At 32.0% G+C, this 23,420-nt stretch overlaps 1 protein-coding gene across 4 annotated transcripts in view; it reads left to right on the top strand.

Moving 5' to 3' along the window:
• Window positions 1–23,420, top strand: part of Kras (KRAS proto-oncogene, GTPase) — a 38,588-nt gene that overhangs the window by 8,809 nt on the left and 6,359 nt on the right. For 2 of the 4 annotated variants that reach the window (XM_047548366.1, XM_047548362.1), the window contains exons 3-5: window positions 11,842–12,020; window positions 13,713–13,872; window positions 20,900–21,023. In XM_047548366.1, the coding sequence (XP_047404322.1) occupies window positions 11,842–12,020; window positions 13,713–13,872; window positions 20,900–21,019 (459 nt within the window). In that variant the 3' untranslated portion in view covers window positions 21,020–21,023. Of the gene's footprint in view, window positions 1–11,841; window positions 12,021–13,712; window positions 13,873–15,176; window positions 15,414–20,899; window positions 21,024–23,420 lie in introns of those variants that run through there. The other 2 variants (XM_047548364.1, XM_047548363.1) reach the window with 2 other exon arrangements.

The raw sequence follows: 23,420 nt of genomic DNA, 5'->3' as shown, positions 1-23,420 counted from the left end.
AATGTTATTCAGTGTCCAGTTTGTGTTGTACAGACTTCCTGAGGGCTGGAAATACATTGAGAAACAGACCATATCCCTGCCTTCATGAAGCTGACTCTCCTTCGCAGCGTTTTAATGTGGCGATCCAAGGTTCTGTACTTGAGGATAACATTCAGTTTCTTGCGTCTCTTATTCTTATTGTCTCACAGTGCTATGGAACAGTTATAGTATTATGATCTTAATATAATAAAATCGGTAGTATTAGTAAAAATTAGAACATTTGAGAGGACTAAGAAGGGATATAGCAAGTACCTTAGATAATTTTTCAACACTCAAATGAAAAGTGGCAGAAAGGAAAAGTACAATGAGTAACTGTTGCCCTTAAAAAGATTCCCTAGTTAATGTTTTGCTTTAGTTGCTTTCTATATCTGTTTCTATTTAGATAGATATAGATAGCTATATATATTTGTACAGATATATATCTCTGTATGTATATGTATCTATATGATATAGATCCACACACATACATGACTATATCCTGTATTCTTGCTTAGCTATTTGAGAATGTTAACACATGTTATGAACTTCTACCTTCTAAGATCCGTATCCTGCCTGCTGTCTGTTCAGCGAAGTTTTATTGGAGTATAACTACACTTGTGTGTTTGTATCTGGTCAAAGGCTGCTTTTGCGTTACAGCAACAGAATTGAGTAGTTATGACAGAGACCAAAGCTCTAAAATACTTATTCTCTGGCCCTCTACAGAAAAAGTTTGCCAACCCTGTCATAACAAGAATATTTCCTTGTACAACCACAACAGAGTAATTGAGGTGATTCAACACTGATAAAATACTTTACCTCATAGTCCATATTCACATTTTAGTTATTCTAAGAAGGTCCTTACAGCAATTGTTTTCTTTTCTGATTCAGGATGAAAAATTAGTTGTCATGCCTCAAAGTCTTTCAGTCTGTAACAGCTTCTTAGCTTTTCTTCATCTTTTTTTGACAGTGGCACTTTTCAAGGAGTTTCAGGCTAGTTGTTTTGTAAAATGTCCTCCTAAATTTGTTTCCTTATGAACAGAATCAGATTCAACAGTTTGGCAGGGATGCTAAGTGAGGAATGTTATGACCTCCTCATTGCATTACATCAGGATATATGTGATGCTGGTTTGTGCTATTATGGATGATAACATTGATGAGTGTGTGTATATACATATATGTATATATACATACATAATTTATTTTGCTTAAGGTGATGTTTGTCAGATTTCTCTCTGTAAAGATTACCTGTAAGTCTTTTAAAACTAATAAAGACTGAGAGGAGATAACTTTGAAACTGTAAGTAATCTGTTCTCTAGGATATTTGCAGTCAACTGGATCTAGCATTCACTTGATAATTCTTGCCTGAATTAATTACTACCATAGTGGTTGCAAAATGGTAATTTTCTAACTGTCATTACTTCTATATTAATTAATTGGCATCCGTCATAAATAAGGGAAATCTCTTTTTTTCTTTCCTTCCCTTATTTCTTTTAGGTAGTTTTATTTGTATCAACAGATGCTCTTGGATTTTTAAATTCAGTTTGTGGAAGTCTGTTACTGTAATTACTGATTTTGATATTCAGATTTGTTTTTGTGGCCAGTGGAATCCTTTTCAAGCTGGTCTCTTTATACTTTGATATGTCCCCATTAGTGTTTCAGCTCTTCTGAACTTTTTGGCACAGTATATTCTGGGTTCACTTGTCACTGTCCTGCTTTGGGTTGAGCCTCTGTCCAAGTAACCCCAGTTCCTTTAGTGAGGAATGACATTTAGGAATCAAGATCTGGATGTTAGGTGTTTATTGCTGCTGGAATGTCATTGCTTTTAAATCTATTAAATCAGAAAGCTAATAAATAAATGTTATTTAAAACTTATGAGTTCATTAAAATCATGAGTTAATTATTCTTTCTCACTTTCCTCCCTTTTTCTCATGGTGAGAACCTTGGTTCTGTGATATATACACTTTAATGTCAAACTGTATATAACTGTGAAATAAAAAATGATAATGTCAATCTTAAATCCAGATTGAGTGAATTAACATGAGGTAGTTTCTTTATATGTAGAATTAAGGTTAACTATTATTCTCCCTTGAGAAAAGTAGTAATTCTTTTTCATTTTTAGAGTATCTTTAACACTTAAGGAAAACATTTAAAAAAAGGTATCTGGGTGTCTTAAGAATTCAAATGTCTTTAACAAAAATACAAGATACCTGAAAACTATTTGGCCTGTATAACAGGAAGCCAATTTATGTCTAAATTAGAAAAAAGCAAACATCCAGCTAGAAGATAAAGAGCTAAATATAGTCAACCTGTCTACCAAAACTAAAACAAATGACATAAACATATAAAAAGTTGAATCATTAATATGATAAAGTTCAAAGAATAACTAACATGTTGTCATGTTTTACATTGGCTAATATTAGAATGATAACTATCCTGAAAAGGATATGAAGAAATGTGCACTTTTTTTTTTTTTTTTTTTGGTACTGTGGGTTGAGCCCATGGCAGTTTACCACTGGGTTATATCCTGTTTCTTTTGTCATTGTTGTTGTTGTTGTTTTTTATTTTATTTATTTATTTTTGTGGTGCTGGGGATTGAATCCAGGACCTTGTGCTTGCAAGGCAAGCACTCTACCAACTGAGCTATATCCCCCCAACAGTTGTTATTTTTTTAAGACAGTGTCTTGCTAAGTGGTGGAGGTTGCCCTTGAATTTGGGATCCTCCTGGCTCAGCCTGCCATGTTACTGGGATTACAGGTGTACCACCACGCTTAGCAAAATGTGCCTTCTTTATGATGTAGTCACAGTAAGCTCTTAAAACTTTCTGGGGGTCGGTTTGGAAATATTTATCAAGATTTAAACTGCATGTCCTTTGATCAGGTAATTCCATTTCTTAGAAGATGTCCCAAGAATTTAATTGGGTAATGTGTAAAATGTTTACACTGCTATTTATATCACCTTGGTTCTGTATATACCACAGAACCAAGGTTCTCACCATAAGAAAAAGGGAAGAAAGTGAGGAAGAATAATTAACTCATGATTTTAATGAACTCATAAGTTTTAAATAACATTTATTCATACACTGCTATTTATATTTTAAAAATTGAAATAATCTAAATGCTACCCATAGAAAATGAGTGAAGTAAATGATGACATGCCCATATAATTCTATTATGCAGTTATTGAAAACAAGTAGGTAAATGTATTGTGTACTTACACTGAAAAATGCCCACTATATTGGTGAAGCTGAGTCACAGCACATTGTGTTGAATACCATATGTCTAAAAACAAGACTTAATTCTCTTTCTGTGATGTTTCAATTAAAAAAATAAGCATATACTATTGGAGTGGGGGAGAAAGAAATATTCATTTTGGAGAGGGCAAAGAGTACTAAAGTATTAGGTACCATTGGGATTGTTTCATACTTCCCTCTTTTTTTTTTTTTTTTTGGAGTTTCACTGTGTCACTGTAGGAAAGTTATGTCAGATTCATTCTACTGCATACTTTCCTTTTTCTAAAGCCTCAATAAATTGGATAATGCATATGTACTCTTGCATTAAGGAAATTGACATCAAGTCCAATTAAAGAGTAACTGGGGGGTATATAAAACACGACAATTATACTGGAATCTGTAATTATTAAGATTAGATACATGATCATTCCAGTCTTATAGTTTTACTTGACATTAAGCAGTAATTTGTGGGAGAATGTCATGTGATTTCAACAGGTTACAAATATTGTGTTCATAACATACTTATTTTCAAAATTTGTCATGTAGATTTTTCTTGAGTTTATTCATAGTTTTAAAAGTAATGACGGGTTGGGATTGTGGCTTAGTGATAGAGTGCTCACCTAGCGTGTGAAAGACACTGGGTTCAATTCTCAGCACCACATAAACATCAGTAAAATAAAATAAAGGTGCCTTGTCATTCTAAAACTAAAAAATATATATAAATAAAGTAATAATAGCTCTGTCTTTAGAAAAGTACACATTTTATTTTCTGTATTCCTAAATATTCAATATTTAATTAAGAGAACAAGTTATTTAATATCTTTGTTCTCTAAACAGAAATTCTTCATAATCATTCATTTTAGCACTCCATTTCCAGAACTTGCCTAGCTCCATTGTATTTGAAATGTGACCACTTTTTCAAAAATTATCCCAACAATAGAGGTCTAGTGGTTTTATAATTATAGGTTACTGTTTCTCTACAGTTGTAGTAGCCAGTGGCCTGCCCACTACTTTTTTTGTAGCATTTTTCATTTTATAAAAGGATTTTCGTCATCTTTAATTCGAACTTGGGCATATAGTTCTGCATGTGTTTACTTACCCACTTGTACAACTGAAAGAACATTGACTTAGAGTACATTAGAGATTAAGTAGTTTGCCAAGTCTACCACGAGTAAGTAGAGTACTACAGCAGCCCATAGATTGAAGACTCACAGGTTTTTCACTAGCCTAGACTTCTGGTCTGAGCACCAGGTGTGTATGGCAAGCTCTGTTCCCATCTTAAAAATTGAGATTTAATTTACAAAAACAAAATTCAACCTTTAAAAAAGTGTACAGTTCATTCGTGATTAGTATGTTTACAAAGTTGTGCAGCCATTACAACCCTAGTGATTAGGGATGCTTAACCTGTAAATGTTCTAATTCTATAGCACTTTTATCACCCCCAAAAGAAGCCTCTCACCCACTAGCAGTCACTTTCCAAATCCTTCTTTTACCAGCCCCTGGAATCCACTAACCTACTTAGTATCTGTATATATTGTGTATTCTGAATATTTCATATAATTTGAATCATACAGCATGTGGCCTTTTGTGTCTGGATTTTATGTAGGATAATGTTTTTAGGATTCAAGCAGTGCATATATTAGTACTTCATTCCTTCAGTGACAAAATAATAGTCTTGTATAGACATACCATATTTGGTTTATTTATTTCATTAGTTGATGGGCATTTGAATTGTTTCCCCTTTTTTGGCTTTTTTGAATAATGATAATATAAACATTCATGTATAAGTTTTTGTGTGACCATATACTTTCAGTTCTCTTGGGTATGTGTCTAGAGGTAGAATTGCTGGTAGCTCTGTGTTGAACTTTCTGAGGATCTGCCAACTTATTTCCCACAGAGGTTGCACCATTGATACTCCTATTAGCATTATAGGAAAGTAATTTCTGTCAGTTTATCCATTAAATATTTCTCACATCTGCTCAACCTTCTCCATCCATGCTGCCTTTGCTACCATAGTTCAAGTTCAGTCATTTATTATAATAATTTCCTAACTTATTTCCCAGTCTCTGTTCTTCTTTCCTCCCCCTTTTCTGTTTTAACACTTATAGAAGTCAGAAGTATAGTTTGGAAAACAAACCGCCCTAGATATTTCAACATGAAGAACTAAAGTGGAGGATTAATTAGGCATTAGAAGACTGAAAAGCAAAGGGAGAACACTAAGGTAATACAGTAATATCAAGAAGTTGCCATTACCTCTAGGATTCCAGGAATGCAGGGAAGATTTGGGGGTTATTAGAACTACAAGCTCAGGGAAGGGGCCCGTTGCAAGGCTTAACCGTCTGTGGAAGTATTGCTTCACCACTGCTGCTGGTGCCTCCTGCTACTTAATTGGTGCTTGTAAAGTGGATGTACTGAGGCAGTGTCTGGGAGGGTCATAATTTTGTCATAAATACACTAATAGTGAGCATGGTAAGTCTGATTCTTCTACTTAAAAACCTTTCAATGATATAGCATAGGACAAAGTACAAAATCCTTAATTCTGGCATTAAAGATCCTGTATAAGATGGCCTCTGCTATAGTGCCCCAATTTTACTTCTTGCTCTCTACCTATATTTCTCTAAGCTGAATTATAGTGAAAGTCTTGATTCCGTAGACTCATCATGCAGTTTGATGTTTTTCATGTATTTTTCTTTGCTCCTTCCTGCATGGAATGACCCTGCCTTCTAGTCTTTCTTAATTCACACAAAGTTGATCTCTCCTGTGTCACCATTATACTCTATCCTGCATATGGTGTTAATATTTATTTCAATTATTTGTTTACATTCATTTATTTTCCACTAGATGTAGTTCCACCAGGAACTATATACAGAATGAGTATCTTTGATCTGAAATACTTGGAACCAAAAGTATCAGTGCATTTCTGAATTTGGATTTTCAGATTAGGGATGTTTAACCTGTAATGCTTAGCCCAAGATGTGGCACTTAGAATTTCCCCATTATTAGTCTAACATACAAGGTGTTTTAGTCAACTTTTTCGCTACTGTGACTAAATGACCCAACCAGCACAACTGTAGAGGAGAAAGAGTTTATTTAGGGGCTCACAGTTTCAGAGATCTCAATCCATAGACAGCAGGCTCCATTCCTCAGGGTTCCAGGTGAGGCAGGACATCATGGTGAAGAATGTGGCAAAGGGGGAATAGCTCAAGTGATGATTAGGAAGCAGAGAGAAAGACACTACTTGCCAGATGCAAATATATACCCAAAACCATGCCCCAAATCCCCACTTCCTCCAATCACATCCTACCACTTCAGTTACCCTCAGTTAATCCCTATCAGGGGATTAATTCACTGATTAGTTTAAGACTCCCACAACCCAATCATTTCTCCTCCAGACCTTCTTGCAGGAGAGTTTTTGGGGAATACTTCACATCCACACCCAAACACCAGACTACTGCGTGTTTCTAGGTTACTTTGAGATCTATCTCCAACCTTTGATGATTTAACAATAGTATGGGACACATTGTTCTGTAATGAATTCAGAAATCTTGTAGAGGATTGAATGATTTAGCTTTAGCTTTTTTTTTTTTTTTTTTTTTTTTTGCGGTGCTGGGGATTTGAACCAGGGCCTTGTGCTTGCGAGGCCAGCACTCTACCAACTGAGCTATATCCCCAGACCTAGCTTTAGCTTTGAAATTCCTCCTAGTAGGCCTCCAGGTAAGTCCTTGTAAAAAATATGAAAATTCCAAATGCAGAGGACATAGGTGATGACAATAAATCTGAAGATATGAAAAAATTATATAACATTATTATTCCTCAAAGAAATTGATATTGAAGCAATAAGAATTTTTAGCCTATCACACCAACAGAAATTAAAAATAAAATATAAAATCCTTGATAGTGAGTAGTGATGAACAGGTATACACTTACTGCTCTGTGGAAAATTAATACAAAGTATATCATGTATGCATTAATTATTAGCTTTGTCATGTCTTAACATTTTGTTACGTTTAGTTTAGCTCTGTTTTTCAAGATACAAAACTTAGTACAGTTCAAGACCCCCACCATACTTGCCCCAGAATAGAAATTCTCTGTCTTTTCCTAAGTGTTTTAAAATCTCTATTTTTTTACATAAAAGTTTTCATGTTATATAGAACTTGATCAAAGACACTATTATTCTTAGTATTTTGTAGTTTAAAAAACTTCAATGTTTTAAACTCATGTATTTTTATAAGACATAAGAAAACATGGAAAGTGTTAAAAATGAATTATTGAGAGATTTAAAAATCTACCTTTACAAGCTTAATGCATTGCCACAGGAAAGTTTGTTGTGTGGGTTCATTTCAAATAGTGTGATAACTTCAGTATTGAATATTTCAGAGGAGTTGGTACAACTGAAAAATTTGTTTACATTAACTTATAATTTTAATATAAATTTATATTTCTTTTTAGTGTTTGTATATATTTTCCATGAGTGAATTCACTTAGTTATTCAGCAGACAGGTATTGTTTACCTACAGTGTTCAGGACTTAGGCACATGTTGTGTAGTGGTGAGCAAAACAGATAAAAACCCTACCATCTAGGAGTTCAAAGCCTAGTTTTTTTGGGGGGTGGGGATAGACTTAAACAATTACAGAATTAAATATCTAATTTAAAATTTAATACATGCTATGAAGGAAACATCAGAGATGCTGGGGAAGGAATAATCCTTTGGATTTTATTTTTAAGACTGAAGGGCGATGGTTTGGGAGAACTTTGAACAAGTGTCATGATCTACATTAAATACAAATCATTTGCTGCTTTAAGCAAAATATATCCTAGGAATCTCTGCCAGGAAACAATTGCTAGAACAGATTGCCTGAGACTGGGGGACAACTAAGGAATGATAATTATAGTATGGTAGGTGCTTTGATTTAGGGTATATTTTGAAAATAGATAAATGGTATAAGACTGTGGGGTTAGTGTTAGGTGTTTGTAATTTTTCTTAAGACAGTTTAGGATGCCATATTAAGTATATCTCTATCATTTTTTAAATAAACCATATTTCCATAGGATCATTTACTGTAAGTGATGTTATGTCAAAGGCTACGATTGCTTTAGATAAATATTGTAATTGCTTTCCAAAGAGATTGTGCTGTTTAATTGTTTCACCAGAAATGTTTTATTTCATCTACGATATACTCTTGCCAGCATGGTACATTTCATTTAGAAAAGATTATACTGCTTCAGTAGATGAAAAGAATGGCATTTTGGGAGCAAGGGGTATACATCAAAAACTTACTTATTATTTCATTATGTTGATTGAATTTAAGTGATTTTATTTTATACTAGTTTCCTAAGGATATCCATAACTTATGTACCTGATCTAAAATTTACTTATTTGCAAGTCTAGAAATAGCACTAATTTAAATTGTAAAATTTGGATCCTTTTCTTTGCTTCATCATAGACTACGGTTTCATTGTAAAATCTGTTTTTAAATTTGTTAAGCTTTGGCAGCCTGTACTTTTACAAAGTACTAAAGGTGATTTTTTTTTTTAAGTATGAAGGGAATAAATAATGATATTAATAAAGCATGCTTCATATTTGTGAAAAGTTATTAGCTTACTGCAAGGTGTTGGCAAAATTTTCTGTAAAAAGCCACATGGGTCTTTGTTACATAATCTCTGGAGTTTTTGTGTCAGTATTTTAAGGATCTGAAAGGGATAAGATAATAGGAATGAGACCACTTTCCCAGTTTCTTGGTCCTCCTGGTGGAATGTTCATCAAGGAAATCTCTTATGTAATATGTGAAGAAACTGCTAATATTTTCCACATTATACAGTTTTTAAACAGTGTTTGAAATTTTTGTTGAGTAGGATTTTACTGAAGTACTTCTTGGAGGCATGATATGAGGGGAGGTGGTGAGAAATCCCATAGCCACACCTTCCGTATTAAGTAGTTTTGTGTGGCTCCATAATCTATGCTTAACTTCATTATTGTGAAATATTTTAGATTTGAAGACTAAGGGAACTATCAGCTATTAGGCTAACTTTAGTTAGTATTGATAAGAAAAGAAAGTGAGTTAACAGCAATAGGTAAAGAACAAGTTTTTGGTTAGTTTTACATACTCTTGAGCCACACCTGGGTAATGGATTGACTAAGACACTGTACTGCCAATTTCTGCTCTTTCGTTATTCTTCAAACACTGGTTTTAGGGTATAGCTTAACACTGAGAAGAGTATAGCTGAGTGGTAGAGCACTTGCTTAGCATATGTGAGGCCCTGAGTTTAGCCCCCAGCACCACAAAAACAAAACAAAAACCCACTGGTTCTTAATTTAAAACCTGCAGGAGTTCCTTCAAATAGTAATTTGTCAACCAAGTATTCAAAATATTAATCAAGAACTTCTTGTTTAGAAAGTCAGTATTCATCCTTTTATTCTGACTGGTAAGATTATTATTAAATGCAATTTAGAAAATATAGTATGCTTTAAAAGTTAAGCAAAAAGATCATAGTCTAATATGGTACTCTTTCTACTTTTTAAAAATAATCTAAAGGGCCTGCAGGTGAACCTGCTCAGTGGTAGAGCACATGGTTAGCATATGTAAGGCTCTAGATTCAATCCCCAGGACCTAAATAAATAAATAAATGCTAAGCAAACACATTCAGTATATCGTGTAGCCCCAAAGAGAGAGAGAAGCGAGAAATAAATCTCGCAAATTTTTAAAAAGTATTTTGATATATTTACCTCAGTTTCCTTAATATGTGTAGAGTTACATTTTATATAACAATGTACCCATATTTTATAGGGATCATGTGATATACTATCTTTGTATTCTCCTTACCCTGTAAATTTTTAACATTTACCAAAAAAGATGATTTTCAATGATACCTTCCTCTCTTGATCTCTTAAATGGTAAAATAGTCAATAAAGTAATGCATGAACTAAGGACACAAGTATAGTTACCCATGCTTGGAACAATAAGAAATAAGATCTTTATGCATTATACCCATTATCAGCACTGCCTCTTATTCCATAACTTTACATTATACCTTCCCCTTTGCTTATTTTTTGACTCCTGTTTTGGAGTGTATGAAATTTTAGGTACAAATATTACTTGAAAGTCAGAAGAAAATCAGATTTTCATTTCAAGATTCTGTTACCCACCCCATTCTTGTTTTTCCCCAGTGCTAAGGATCAAACCCAGGTCTTTGACCTGCTAGGCAAGTCCTCTACCACTGAGCTATACCCACAGCCCTTCGCTCTTACCATTGAATAGTTTAAGACTATGTAATAGAGAACTCTCAATTTGCAAATGAAACAGTGCCCTTAAAACTATAGTTATTACCACAGAAATACTATATCAAAATGCTATCTGGCAGTTAGGTACTGTTCCCAAGCTTTAAAACTATAGTATTATCATATCAATACTTTCAGATACCATCTGGAAGTGAACAAGGGCATTAGAATCTTATTTATTTGCTTGTATATGTCTTTGTAAATAAAGTTCAGTGCATGACCATTATTTGCAAGTTGATTGATTTTAGGGGGGTTCATCTCAGTCATCTGAATAATAGAGTTGGTCAGCAATCCTATTTTGGTAATTATTTTTATAGATAGGTTTGTTAGTAATATATACTTTTGCATTGTTGACCAGGTAACACCTTTAAATTTTTTTCTGGTAAAATATACATAAAATATATCATAATAGCCATTTTTAAGTGTTCCATTCAGTGACATTAAATATATACACAATGTTGTGTAACCATTAGCACTGTATACCTATCTACTTTCAGAACTTTTTTCATCATCATACACTGTGCCCAATCAACAGTAACTCCTAATCTTCCTTTCCTCACCCCTGGTAACTCCTGTTTCTGTCTGTCTGAATTCTCCTATTTTAGGTGTTTCATATATGTGGATTCATGAAATATTTGCTCTTTTGTGTGTGACTTATAATACTTTGAATAGTATTTTCAAGGTTAATCTGTGTTGTAATGTGTATCAGATTTTATTCCTTCTTAGGCTGAATAATATTTCTTTACATATATATAATATATATATTGTTCAACCATTCATCTGTTAATGTGTACTTAGATTTCTACATTTTGGCTATAGTGAATAATGCTGCTGTAAACATTGGTATACAAGTAAGTATCTGTTTGGGTCTCTGCTTTTATTTCTGCCTAATTAGAAATGGAAATGGGTCATGTGGTAATTCTACCATTTAGCCATCAAGGAACAGTGAAATCGTTCTCCATAATGGCTACACTACTTTACATTGTCACCAGCTCAGTACAAAGATTCAGTATCTCCACATCCTCACTCACACATGTTATTTTGGGGTTTTTGTTTGTTTTTAAATAATAGTCATCCTAGTGAGTGGTAGGTGATGTCTTACAGTTTTGATTTGCATTTCCCTATTGACCAGTGATGTTGATCATATTTTCATGTGCTTTATTTGGCCATTTGTTCCTCCTTGGAGAAATACCTATTCAGGTCCTTTGCCCATTTTGAATGGGGTTGTTTTGTCTTTTTTTTTTTTTTCCTTGAGTTGTATATAACACCTTTTTAAAAGGTGCACTAAAATAATCCAGACTGTTTCTCCCTTCTTAGGATTCCTACAGGAAACAAGTAGTAATTGATGGAGAAACCTGTCTCTTGGATATTCTCGACACAGCAGGTCAAGAGGAGTACAGTGCGATGAGGGACCAGTACATGAGGACTGGGGAGGGCTTTCTTTGTGTATTTGCCATAAATAATACTAAATCATTTGAAGATATTCACCATTATAGGTGGGTTTAAGTCAAATATAATAAATTGGCATTGAGAAGTAATTATAGCTTTCATTCATTGAGTTTTTGCTAATTGCCATGCCTATATGATCTAACCTAAATTTTAAAATAATTTTTGAGAGGTAGGTAATCATTCCATTTTACAAATTGAAGTTTTTGACAATTAGAGCAGTTGAGTAACTTGTTCCAGATTGCATAGACAGTACTAGTACTAGGATTGAAATCTACGCTTGTTTGACTCCAGAACCTTCTGTACTCTTTAACTACTCTACATTAGGGAAACAAGACTTTGAACTTTTTAGATACATCATAAAAATGAAATTCAAAAACAAATATGAAAGGGGATTTGAAATAGTGCCACATGAATGATTTTTAAAATAATTATGAATGTTTAATGTCTTGGATTGAATAAAGGATAGCCATATATATTTATATTTAAATACAACTTAGATTTTGTAAAAATTGGAAGCATTAGGACAATTGTAGTTTTTAGTGAATCTGACAAATCTGCATAAAAGTATTATATTAAATATATTTTATGTTGTTTCCTTGAGTTTACAGTTTTCATATAACTGCATATTAAGCAAATAATCCACTTTCTAGCTGCGTTATATTACTGTGAGTTAGCCTAGTTAAGAGGTTTAACATTTTATTTAAGAACATTTATTATAGTATGTTTACTCTGTAGTAATAAGAGAAAATTTGGGTGGTTGTATTTTTGTATTTTTTTAAAAAGTAGAAAATAGATGAAATTTCTTAATTTATCCAGCTTTACTCAGCTAAGTAAAGGAACTGGGAATTTGAACCATTCTGATTCTGTGGTCTAATGTACCTTTTCCATGCTGCATGTTTGAAATTAACACAAAATTGTGAAACAATATAATTATACCACAAATTTAAATTAGCACCACATAGAAGGTCTTTTAACAGAAATATAGTAACGTTAGTGTTGTCCATATGAAAATCAAAGTCTTTCCAGTTATCACTTCTTTTGAGTGAGAGTATAGTAGTACCCCCTTATCCACAGTTGCACTTTCCAAGTTTTCACTTATGCTCAACTGTGGTCCGAAACCATTAAGTGAAAAATTCCAGAACTAAACAATTCAAAAATTTAAAATAGTTTTTATTGCAGTAGATTAATTATTGTTTTATTAGTTATTGTTACTATGTTACTGTGCCTAATTTATAAATTTTAAACTTTATAATCAATATGTATGTATAGGAGAAGACAGTATATGACTTTAGTACTATCCATAGTTTTGAGCATCCACTGAGGGTATTGGAATGTATATCCACAGATAAGGAAGAAGAAACAAATGTGAAAGTTACTTTAATGCTATTACTTCATGTTTGGGTAAAGATATTTTCAATTATATACATACACATTTAGCCACATACATATTGCCAAGATTATAGTTTTTAAATTAGATATCACTTTTCAGTATTTTCTGTTTTATCATGATTTATCTACATATGAACCTATTTTATAGTCTTAACTCTACTTCTGTAGTTATTTGATCTTTCAAGAGGGAAGGAAAATAACTAGAAGATGACGCAAGGAAAATTTGGTGTGGTAAAAATTGGAAATCATATGAAAAGTATTCATTCAGCCAAATATTATAAGGCAAAAGTTATGGACAGTTTCTGTAGGATTTTTGTTTTACTAATGCCTCTAACTTTTTTCTTCCCCAGAGAGCAAATTAAAAGAGTTAAAGACTCTGAAGATGTACCTATGGTCCTAGTAGGAAATAAATGTGATTTGCCTTCTAGAACAGTAGACACAAAGCAGGCTCAGGACTTAGCAAGAAGTTATGGAATTCCTTTTATTGAAACATCAGCAAAGACAAGACAGGTAAGTGTTATTAGAATAAATACACATCTGTTTTCTGCAAAATAGATCAAGTGATTTTATCATTAATCATAATTTACTAATGTATATCCTAATTTGCATCATTTTGGAGGCATTAACAAACATATCTGATAGTATAATTGGTATTATATGTTAAATCATTTAAAATGATTTATCAGATTTTTTTTTCTCGTTATACTCAAATAGGAAATAAAAAAAAATATTTGGTGAATGTTCTCTTAAGAAGACAGTGCTTCTTAATTCAATGTCCATGATACTGTTTTTGGCTTGGATTTCTTTTCACATCGAAAACTTTTCTTCAATTCTGAACACATCTTAACACTTTGGATTCAAGAAATGCAGAAAAATTTTCAGTTGTATAGGTAAAAATAAAGAACAGGGAAACAATTTGAGTTTCCTATTTTAGAAGCACCTTAAAGATTATTATGTCAAATGGTTCTTTGTTGTATTTGAAAATTTTTGCTTTGGCAAATATTTTTGAGGATTTTTTTGGAGAAAGTTTTCATTAAAGCAAGGGGAATATTTGGAAAGTAAACAAATCTCAGTTACTTATTTGGTGCATTGTTCTGACAAAAACCAATGGCAGATGAAACCTGAATTTTATTTGGAAAATCATCCTCATTTAAAAAACAACTTTTTACTAGGTAATTTCTGTTGGTATTATTTAACCTATTTATATGATTTTTAACATAGAGTAAAAAAATTCTGGAAGATGAGGAATATAACTTTCATATACTGACTAATTGATTGATTTATAGTTCATAATTTGTTTTGGGCTTTTTCTGGTTATGATACCTAGGAGCCCAAAACAAAATTTTGTAAAACTTTGAATGCCAAGAGTTAAAAAAAAAAAAAAGTTATGAAAAACTCATTACATGCTTAAATGTATAAAAGTAGGCATTCTGGAAATTTTTACTGTTAAGTGGGTAAAATTTAAATGTAAATTTTTCAGCTGGCATATATATCTTGATTTCTCTAGCAGGAGATCATATGTACTTCCTGGTTGTACACATTTGGTATACAGTGAATAAACATCTTTATTTGGAGATTAAAAACTGAATTCTATAGTTTGACCACCATATAAATATCTCTTCTGTGGCAGTTTTACTAACACGTGATTTATAGTTTAAAGGAAGACTTGATATATATATATATCTCTTTACTTCACACTTTGGAAGAACTCAGGTTCATTCAAATGCATTCCCGGGTATCAGACTGGGAAGAGGTGTGGTTTTTATCTTCTTTTTACTGATCTTCTCTGACCATTCTCCTTGTTTTTTCCTCAGGAGAGAAGATATTCAGAAAACCTGATTATAATATTTATAACTTTTTCTCCTAATATTTGCTTATGAAAAAATTCAGATGTATAATTGGAAGAATTGTACTGAAAACATTTGCACACCTACTACCTGGATTCCACTATTAATGTTTACTATTATATTTACATTACTTATAACTTTTAAAAGATGCATTTTAGACTGGTGGACATTTCGTAAAAAAAAAAAAAAAAAGAATAAAGAAAACATGAGATGGCCTAGTATAAAGGGGTGCAATAGAGAAGTGCTTCTCATACTTTAATATGCATACAAATTAACTGGACTTACTAAAATCCAGATTTTAATTCAGTGGATTGAGACCTGTGATTTTGCTTTTCTAACAAGCTCCCAAATGTTGTTAATTTGTTTCACAGATCACACTTTGAGTAGCACCACACTTTGAATAGAAAGGCAGTAGAAAACAATGAAAGGAGACTTCTGATTATCACAGTGTTGCTCTTTCTCATTTGATAAGAGCTTAATAAAATAGCTGTGTCTCCTTTCCTTGTATGATTACTACTTCAGAAGTACTAATTTGTTCTTGGTGCTTGACATTAATGTTTTAATGTACCACAGCATTTATAATTGATAAGAAAACTATGTGACTTCCTTTATTTATTTTGTGGTACTGGGGATTGACTCTCCAGTACTTTTTATTTTTTGAGCTGGGATCTTGCTATGTTGTCTAACTTGCTAAGTGACCTTGAACTTGTGCTCCTCCTGCCTCAGCCTCCCAATAACTTCAATTACAGGCATGTGTCCACGTGCCTGGCTGTGACTTTCTAATAGATTTTTAGGTTTTATATTGTTGTGGCCTTTTTAAAAAATAAAGTGCTTTTTTGAAGGTGTATGATATAGAAGTAGATTCCTTTAAACTTTCTTTGTGGAAATTTATGTGAATCATCTATATATAGAGAGATAATTTAACACAGTACACAGCCTTTCCTGTATTTCTATCCCATTTTATTCATGTCTCTATATATGTTGCTAAACTCTAACTTAGATCTTTAATTTCTGTTCCTTTTTATTAAGTGGACTTAATGATTTGCTTAGAAATTAATTTGCTTTGAAGAGTTTATTCATCTTCCTTTCTTTAAATTAACTTGGTATTCGCATGCTTTGGGAAGACTAAAGAGCTATTCCAAGTAATTTTAGAGATTATAATATTAAATATGCACATTTTAATAAATTGTACACTGCCAGTTTTTGTGAAAATTTGAAGCCCTACCTTTTGCAGAATATTTTGTTACTCATCTATTATTCTACTTGTTCTTTGATAAAATAAATCTGTGTATCCTTTTTGTATTTTATCAGCAACTTATTTTGTACCCCAATTTTTGGTCTTGTTCATGAGCTTAAAATATGAACACCAAAAACAATATTTAGGTTAGTAGGTACAGAACATTTGTTTAGAGGTTCTTAGAGATAAGTCAAGGGCCAGCAAGCTTTTTCTATAAAAGGCCCTTCAGCAAATATTTGGGATGAGGGCCACCAAGGGGTATCTATTGCATATTTCTTTTTTTCTGTTTTTTTCCTATAACCCATTAAAAATGTAAAATTCATGATTAGCTTGTGTATAATACAAAACAGGCTGTGACTGTATTTGGCCTGTGGGTTGTAATCCCTGACTCTCTGAATAACTTTAAAACAATAGAAGTTAGGCCAGATTTTCAACTTAAATTATACAGGCTAACCTTAGTATTTAAAGTAAAACATATATTTTATGAGAGAAAAATAGAAAATTTACTGTAGTACTTTTCAAGATAAGAGTTATAGAAAATATTTTTCCCAACTTACTTTGCGATTTTAAAATGCCCATTACCTGGTCATTCTTTTAAATTCTGTATAGTCTTTTTAGTCTTCATTTGAAAGCAAAAAGAAGTATTCTATGCTAGTATGCCATATGTGGTTTCTGTGCTCCTGGTATATGTAGACTGCTACTTCCATATTATCTGGAATCGTAATTGTCAGATTTTTCTTTTCCCTTTGGGCAGTGCATGGGAGTTGCCAAAGGCTGTTGAAACTGAAACCTTGATACCATGGGAATTAGCTGTGAGTTTTCCAGTCAGCTAAAATCAAAAGTGGGGAGGATTCAGTAAAATTCATGACAGAGGCAGAGTTCCCAGAGTATGAGCTATTGGTGGTTAAGTTTTTTGCATTCTGGTAGCCTCAATTTGAACATAATGTAAACACTAGTTTTCCATACTTAAGAATGTCTACTGATTAATTTGTTAATTTTTAGACAGATAAAAGACCTCCATGAAAGCTTAATATAAAGTTATTTTAACAGTCACACAAAAAACTTCATGTGCTGTTATCTGTTTAATAGTTGATTTTGTGTACAAATCACAAATATTTTGAACTTTACCTTTTATAAAACTGACTAAAGAATTAGAACACCAACTGTATACCATGTGTATCCTCCCATGTACTGGTATTTTATTTGAACAGTGCTAAGATGGTTTATAGTTTGGCACAAAGTTGGTTTTTAGAATACATCTTGTTCCTTCCATTCCCCCATGAAGACTGATAAACTCATATCTGTATTTAGTTAGGGTATTCGATGTGTTTTTTCTTGAAATTTGCAAGAGTTTTTATAGATTCTACAGGAACAAATTCTCAATGAAATAAAATCTCTTATTAAAACATAGGCCACAGAATACAGAATGATACTCTTTGTTAGCAATTTTTTCTTCACTGGGGTGTTCTATTCCCATGTACTCACAAGTCTGTTTACAGATAATAGTTGACAATATTGTTAAATCTCTTGATTTAAAAAGTTACATATTTAAACTTGTATAGTTTTGTTCTTAAATGAATATTTTCATTTGTTCTTAGACTTTAATAAGTGACATTTGAAAGTATTTGTGGCAATAAGCTATATCCCCGAGGCTAAATCACTAAGTGCCAGTTAAGAACTTAGCAACTAGTTGCAGTGGGCATAAAGTTTCAGTTATACTTTATCTTAAAAACTTATCAACAAATTTTGGAATAAGAAACCAGTATTCTGTCTGACAGTTGTATATTATATGCAGTTTTTGAAAATAAGAGCCAGTTGGGGCTGGGGTTGTGGCTCAGTGGTAGAGCGCTTGCCTACCACAGGTGAGGCACTGGGTTCGATCCCCAGCATCACATAAAAAAAATAAATAAAGGTATTTTGTCAATCTACAACTGAAAAAAAAAATTAGAGCCAGTGCCTTGGTATGGTAAGGATAAATAATAATCTCATGTTCTTTGGAAGTCAGTTAGGCTTTGAAGCGTATTATCAAGAAATAACTTAGTCTGAAAAAATATGGTAAATAATGATTTTTTTTAAAAAAATTAGATTTCATATTAATAAAACTCAGAAATGGAAAAAGTCATTCTGAAACAACTACTTCTCAGTGTTGTTAATTATCTCAGCTACTGAGGGTCCTGACAGTTCTTGGTGGTGGGTAACATTCTCTAATTATTGGCTTCCAATTCTCTCTCTGCATTGCTGGAAACAAAAATCATATAGTCTGGTGATGGGGATGCTCACACTGAAAAAACAGGCACATTGAAATTGATTTTAGAAGTGTTATAATCAGATTTGCTTCTGCTAAATCAGTAGAAGACCATTTCCCTGTTTTTCCCCCTCATAGCATGTTTCTACAGTGACCTTGTAACTTTCATTTTGTAAACAGGAATAAAAGTTTACATCCTTAAAATTTTTAAGAAAATATGAGCTTTTACCTGGTTTGTGTACACCTGTCTGTATCTATATATCTATAAATATTTATTTGATTTCTGCATTGATTTTTTTTGAGAAAGAATGAGTTGTGAAAATATCAAGTGACAGAACTCATACTGTTTTGCATGCTTTAAAAGTCATTTTAATTTTTACGTCTTAAATTATTTTAATAAACATTTCTAACTGTTTTCAAAGACAGAATTAATTTTATTGTTAAATTAATAAAAACTTCCTTTTGAGAATTAATGATAAGCATAAAGTATTTAAAACTTATAGGCACATACACATGGGAATTTAACTTAAAATGCCAATGTATTAACAATTTCAAAAATCACTTGGAAATTTTCATTTCTAGTTGACCTAGCTAGCTAGTTGATTCTGTTAAAAATAAGATTTTCTTGGGCTATAATTTTTGTTACAACATCATCGAATAGAAATATATATAATATATGTTAGAAACTTGATATATATTATTTTAATGATACATTATTTAGTATGATTGTAAAGTATGTCTGCTTAACTGAAACTTAATTTTATGAATTTTAAAGCTTTATAGGTGAATTACTGAATACTGCTGAAGCAGTTCTTAATAAACACTTGAGATTTGTAAAAATTAATATTCCTGAAAGAATCATAGTTTCTTTTTCTTAGCTGTTGTAGGAGTAGGTGGACAGAAGACTTACGCACACAAAAATTAAACCTTGGTTGTTAGCTTACTAAATACCTAGTGGCTGTTTTTCTGTGCCTGATTGAATTTAAAACGAGAAGTCATACTTTGATATATATTAGCTTTTTAGGTGTTGGATCCATTTTGTCACACTTGGTTCAACAGAAATATTGATGTAACCAGTTTAAAATATTTCAGTTCCCAAAGTTAAGTAATCATTCTGAAAATGAAATGAAGAGCTTTAAATTAAATGTGCAGAGAAATACACCAGCTTTTCTAAACACATTCATTAGAAGAATGAATACATCTTTTGAGCTAATTTACATAGATTGATACTTCTCTGCATTTCTCTTTTAGATATAAGCTACTTTGGTGGTGTCTTTCTGGATAAACTAGTAGTACAGTTAACTGAACACTTTGTCCTCTTAGGCTACTGCCTACTTTTCTAGGCTGAGAAAGATGAAAAACTAGATCCATGATGGCTATAAATCATTGCAATTGTCATTACAGTTTTCTTACCATGACCGTAAGCTGGAAAAAAAAATCCCTTAAAATAGAAGGTACAAAGCCAGTTTATTTGGACACTGTTCTGCAATCTTTTTTAAAGAGTTGTAGTAAGGATACAAAATGCACTGCTCCTGCTTTGTGTGTATATCTTAAACAGTTCATGACATTTCAGTATTTTGGCAAACAGCCCTTTCTTAACTTTTAATATAAATAATACAGTTTTCCATCCACAAAGGTCCCAGAATCAATTCTACTTAGAAACTGATAGAAAGAATTGAAAACTTGAAATTCCAGTCTCTTGACTTAACCTTTTTTGCAAGATGCTTTTTGAAGTGTTTTTATTTTAACAATAGCCATACAGCTCTATTATAGTGTTTTTCTCCCCACTTTAATTAGTCTTTGGTGGGAACAGGGGTATATAAATCACCTGTTTTCACTAAGTCAAAGGAATAATTGCAACCTAACTTCAGTTTAGGCTTAAATTCCACAACTTGCAAACAATAAAATTATTGTATCAATTGATAAACAGATAAGAAATACATGTATTGAGTTTTTTCTTAATCTAATTTCCTACTTAAAAATTATTTTAAAATTCTAATTCCATTAGAAAACAAAAATGACTTTTAAGAACAAACCAGGTTCCAGCCCATATTTTAAAACTGCATCCTCAATTTTATTCAATCTGATGTATGTTAAAAAGAAAATTCTCAAGTAAAGCTCATAGTTTCAAACTACTTGCACATGGCTTCCCAATAAATTACTATTACCAATGAAACAGACTTTAAGAAGTTGTGTTTTACAATGCAGAGAGTGGAGGATGCTTTTTATACATTGGTGAGAGAGATCCGACAATACAGATTGAAAAAAATCAGCAAAGAAGAAAAGACTCCTGGCTGTGTGAAAATTAAAAAATGCATTTTAATGTAATCTGGTAAGTTCAGCATATTAATTTTAGCAGAAAGCAGGTATCTTTCAAAGGTAACAAAAGTCGCAACCACTTGGAACTACTTAAAAGTAGTATGGTATTCTAATTTGAAGTATTAAAAGATAAAAAAACTTATTTTTTTCCATAATTAGTACTTTTATTTTGAATAATGAGTAATAATTATAATTGAGATTGTTTTGATCGATATGATAGACTAATCAACATTTGGCATCAGTTCTAATAATTTAATTAGTCTTAAGTAAGCCAAGCATTTGAGAACCGATAATTTTTAAGGAAAATCAGACTTATGTTTTGAAAAAAATGAGCAAATTTTGTTTGTTTCTCAGAGGCAGGAAAAAATATCAGAACTGATATAGAACAATAAAATTGAATGACTCAGAATGGGGGAAAGGGCCTTTTCTTTGTTTTTCCTTTTTTGAACATTGCACAAGCAAGTAACTATTCTTCTACCTGTGTTCTCTAATTCAGTGGCAACAACAGCACTTTGTTATTCAAGTGAGAAACCTGGGAGTTGTATGTAGGATGACTCTTGCCTCTCTCTCTTTCACACCAGTTTGCAAGAAGTCATAAATTCCTGTGATGTTACTACTTTTGTCTTTGTTACATCATTAATTCAGGCCCCTCTGATTTCTTGCTGGGACTGTACAACTTGTTACCAACATCATTTACTGTGCAGATGGAGATATGTCATACTCTAACCTTTAAATCTAGTTACTAAATCACCTGTGGAATAAAATCTCAAGTTCTACAGCATATCATATATGATGCTTAACACCTTCCCACTTCTCTTCCCAGTCTCTTTTGGCCATATATCTAAAAGTCATCTTGCCTGAATTTTTGTTCTTACATAAGCAAACACCATGTTATTTCATACCTTCCCTTGCATATTGGCTTTTGTTTGTTGTTTGGAATGCCAATATTCTTATCCCTACCCATGTTAATCAGCTAATACTTAAGTCATTCACAATTTTCCAATTTCCTATTCTGTAAAAATCCCTTCAGATCCTTGGTTAGACAGTATGTTGCCTTTCCTGTCCATTTCAAGTGTATTGTTTTTAACTGTTATATGTTTCCCATGTCATATCTAAATAATCTTTTGTGTTTTATTCCTTTATTAGACAGTAGAATATTAGCGGAGCCAGAACCATGTATTTTTAATCTTTGCATACCCATTGTCTGGTGATATTCTTGGTATATAGTAATTACCTTGTAAACATTTATTTAGTGGAATCTCTCACTTTTCTTTCTAAACAATCAGATATTCCATCTTGCTCAGCAAATATGTCATTAAGTAGGTGACGTAAGTTAATGCCAAAGCTTAAATTTTTGTTGCATATTGTTTATAATATGTAATGTTGAGAATGTGAAATAAAATTATAATTTTCCAAATTGCTAGGATATCCTTTTTTGTGCTAATTAAACTAAAAGTTTATATGAATTTTAGGTGTGAAACAATTTATATATATTCCAAAAGTTTAAATATGAGTTGTAGATTCATTCTCAATATTATGTGTACACTGATCTATCCAACTCAGAAGAAATAAAGCATTAATTACAATTTTTAATTGAGATTTATGATTGCAGTATTTTTAAAGTATCATTGTATAAGGCAATATTTTAATTTTAGAAGTTGTGAAGTTGCAATTTGAAGTCATAACTTTTGAAGTAATATGAACAGATTTAAGGGTGTTTTAAGTTTTTATTTTCTCTCATTTTTTGAAATAGAACTGTTTGGAATAAAATTTGTTTCATGCTTTCTATTCAAAACAAGTGCAGAAGTATACTAAAATTTCTAATTTTTTCGTGCAGTGTTTTCACAGTAACTAGTGTAACTGTCAAATAATTGATTTTTTAGTAGACATGGATAGCATTTATAAAAATGTATTTGCTTATAAAAATTTTAAATTAGATAAAAATATTTTTAGAAAAATTTGATAGTGATAAGTACATGCAAGTCAGTTTTAGTAAGTATTGAAAAAGATGGGTTTAAAACAAGTAATTATTAGGATATTGCTTGCCTTTTACATGTGTCTATGATTAGTTCCCATAGGAAAAAAGGAAGTCACTGCCCTGTTTAGGTTAATTGTGACATTACCCTAATTGAAATTATCTAATGTAGAGTTCAGTGGACATTTTACCAAATTCTGTCTTCATTGTTTCTTAAATACTTGGATATTATTCTTACGTTAGAATGTATCTTCTCTCTGTCCATCTCATGATTTTTCATTTTTTCTGCTTTACCATTGTAATCCTATTTCCATTTTTCTTCTTATAAAAGTTGTTGAAATAGACTACATAAGACTGTATTCAAAGAAAATTAATTCATAAAGAGTAAGAGAGTTAGATCCTCTTTTTCTTTTTTTTTTCTTTTGTTGGTGGCAT

This window comes from Sciurus carolinensis, chromosome 4 (assembly GCF_902686445.1).
Source record: "Sciurus carolinensis chromosome 4, mSciCar1.2, whole genome shotgun sequence".
NCBI lineage: Eukaryota > Metazoa > Chordata > Mammalia > Rodentia > Sciuridae > Sciurus > Sciurus carolinensis.
This window is presented reverse-complemented; position numbering and strand designations above follow the sequence as displayed.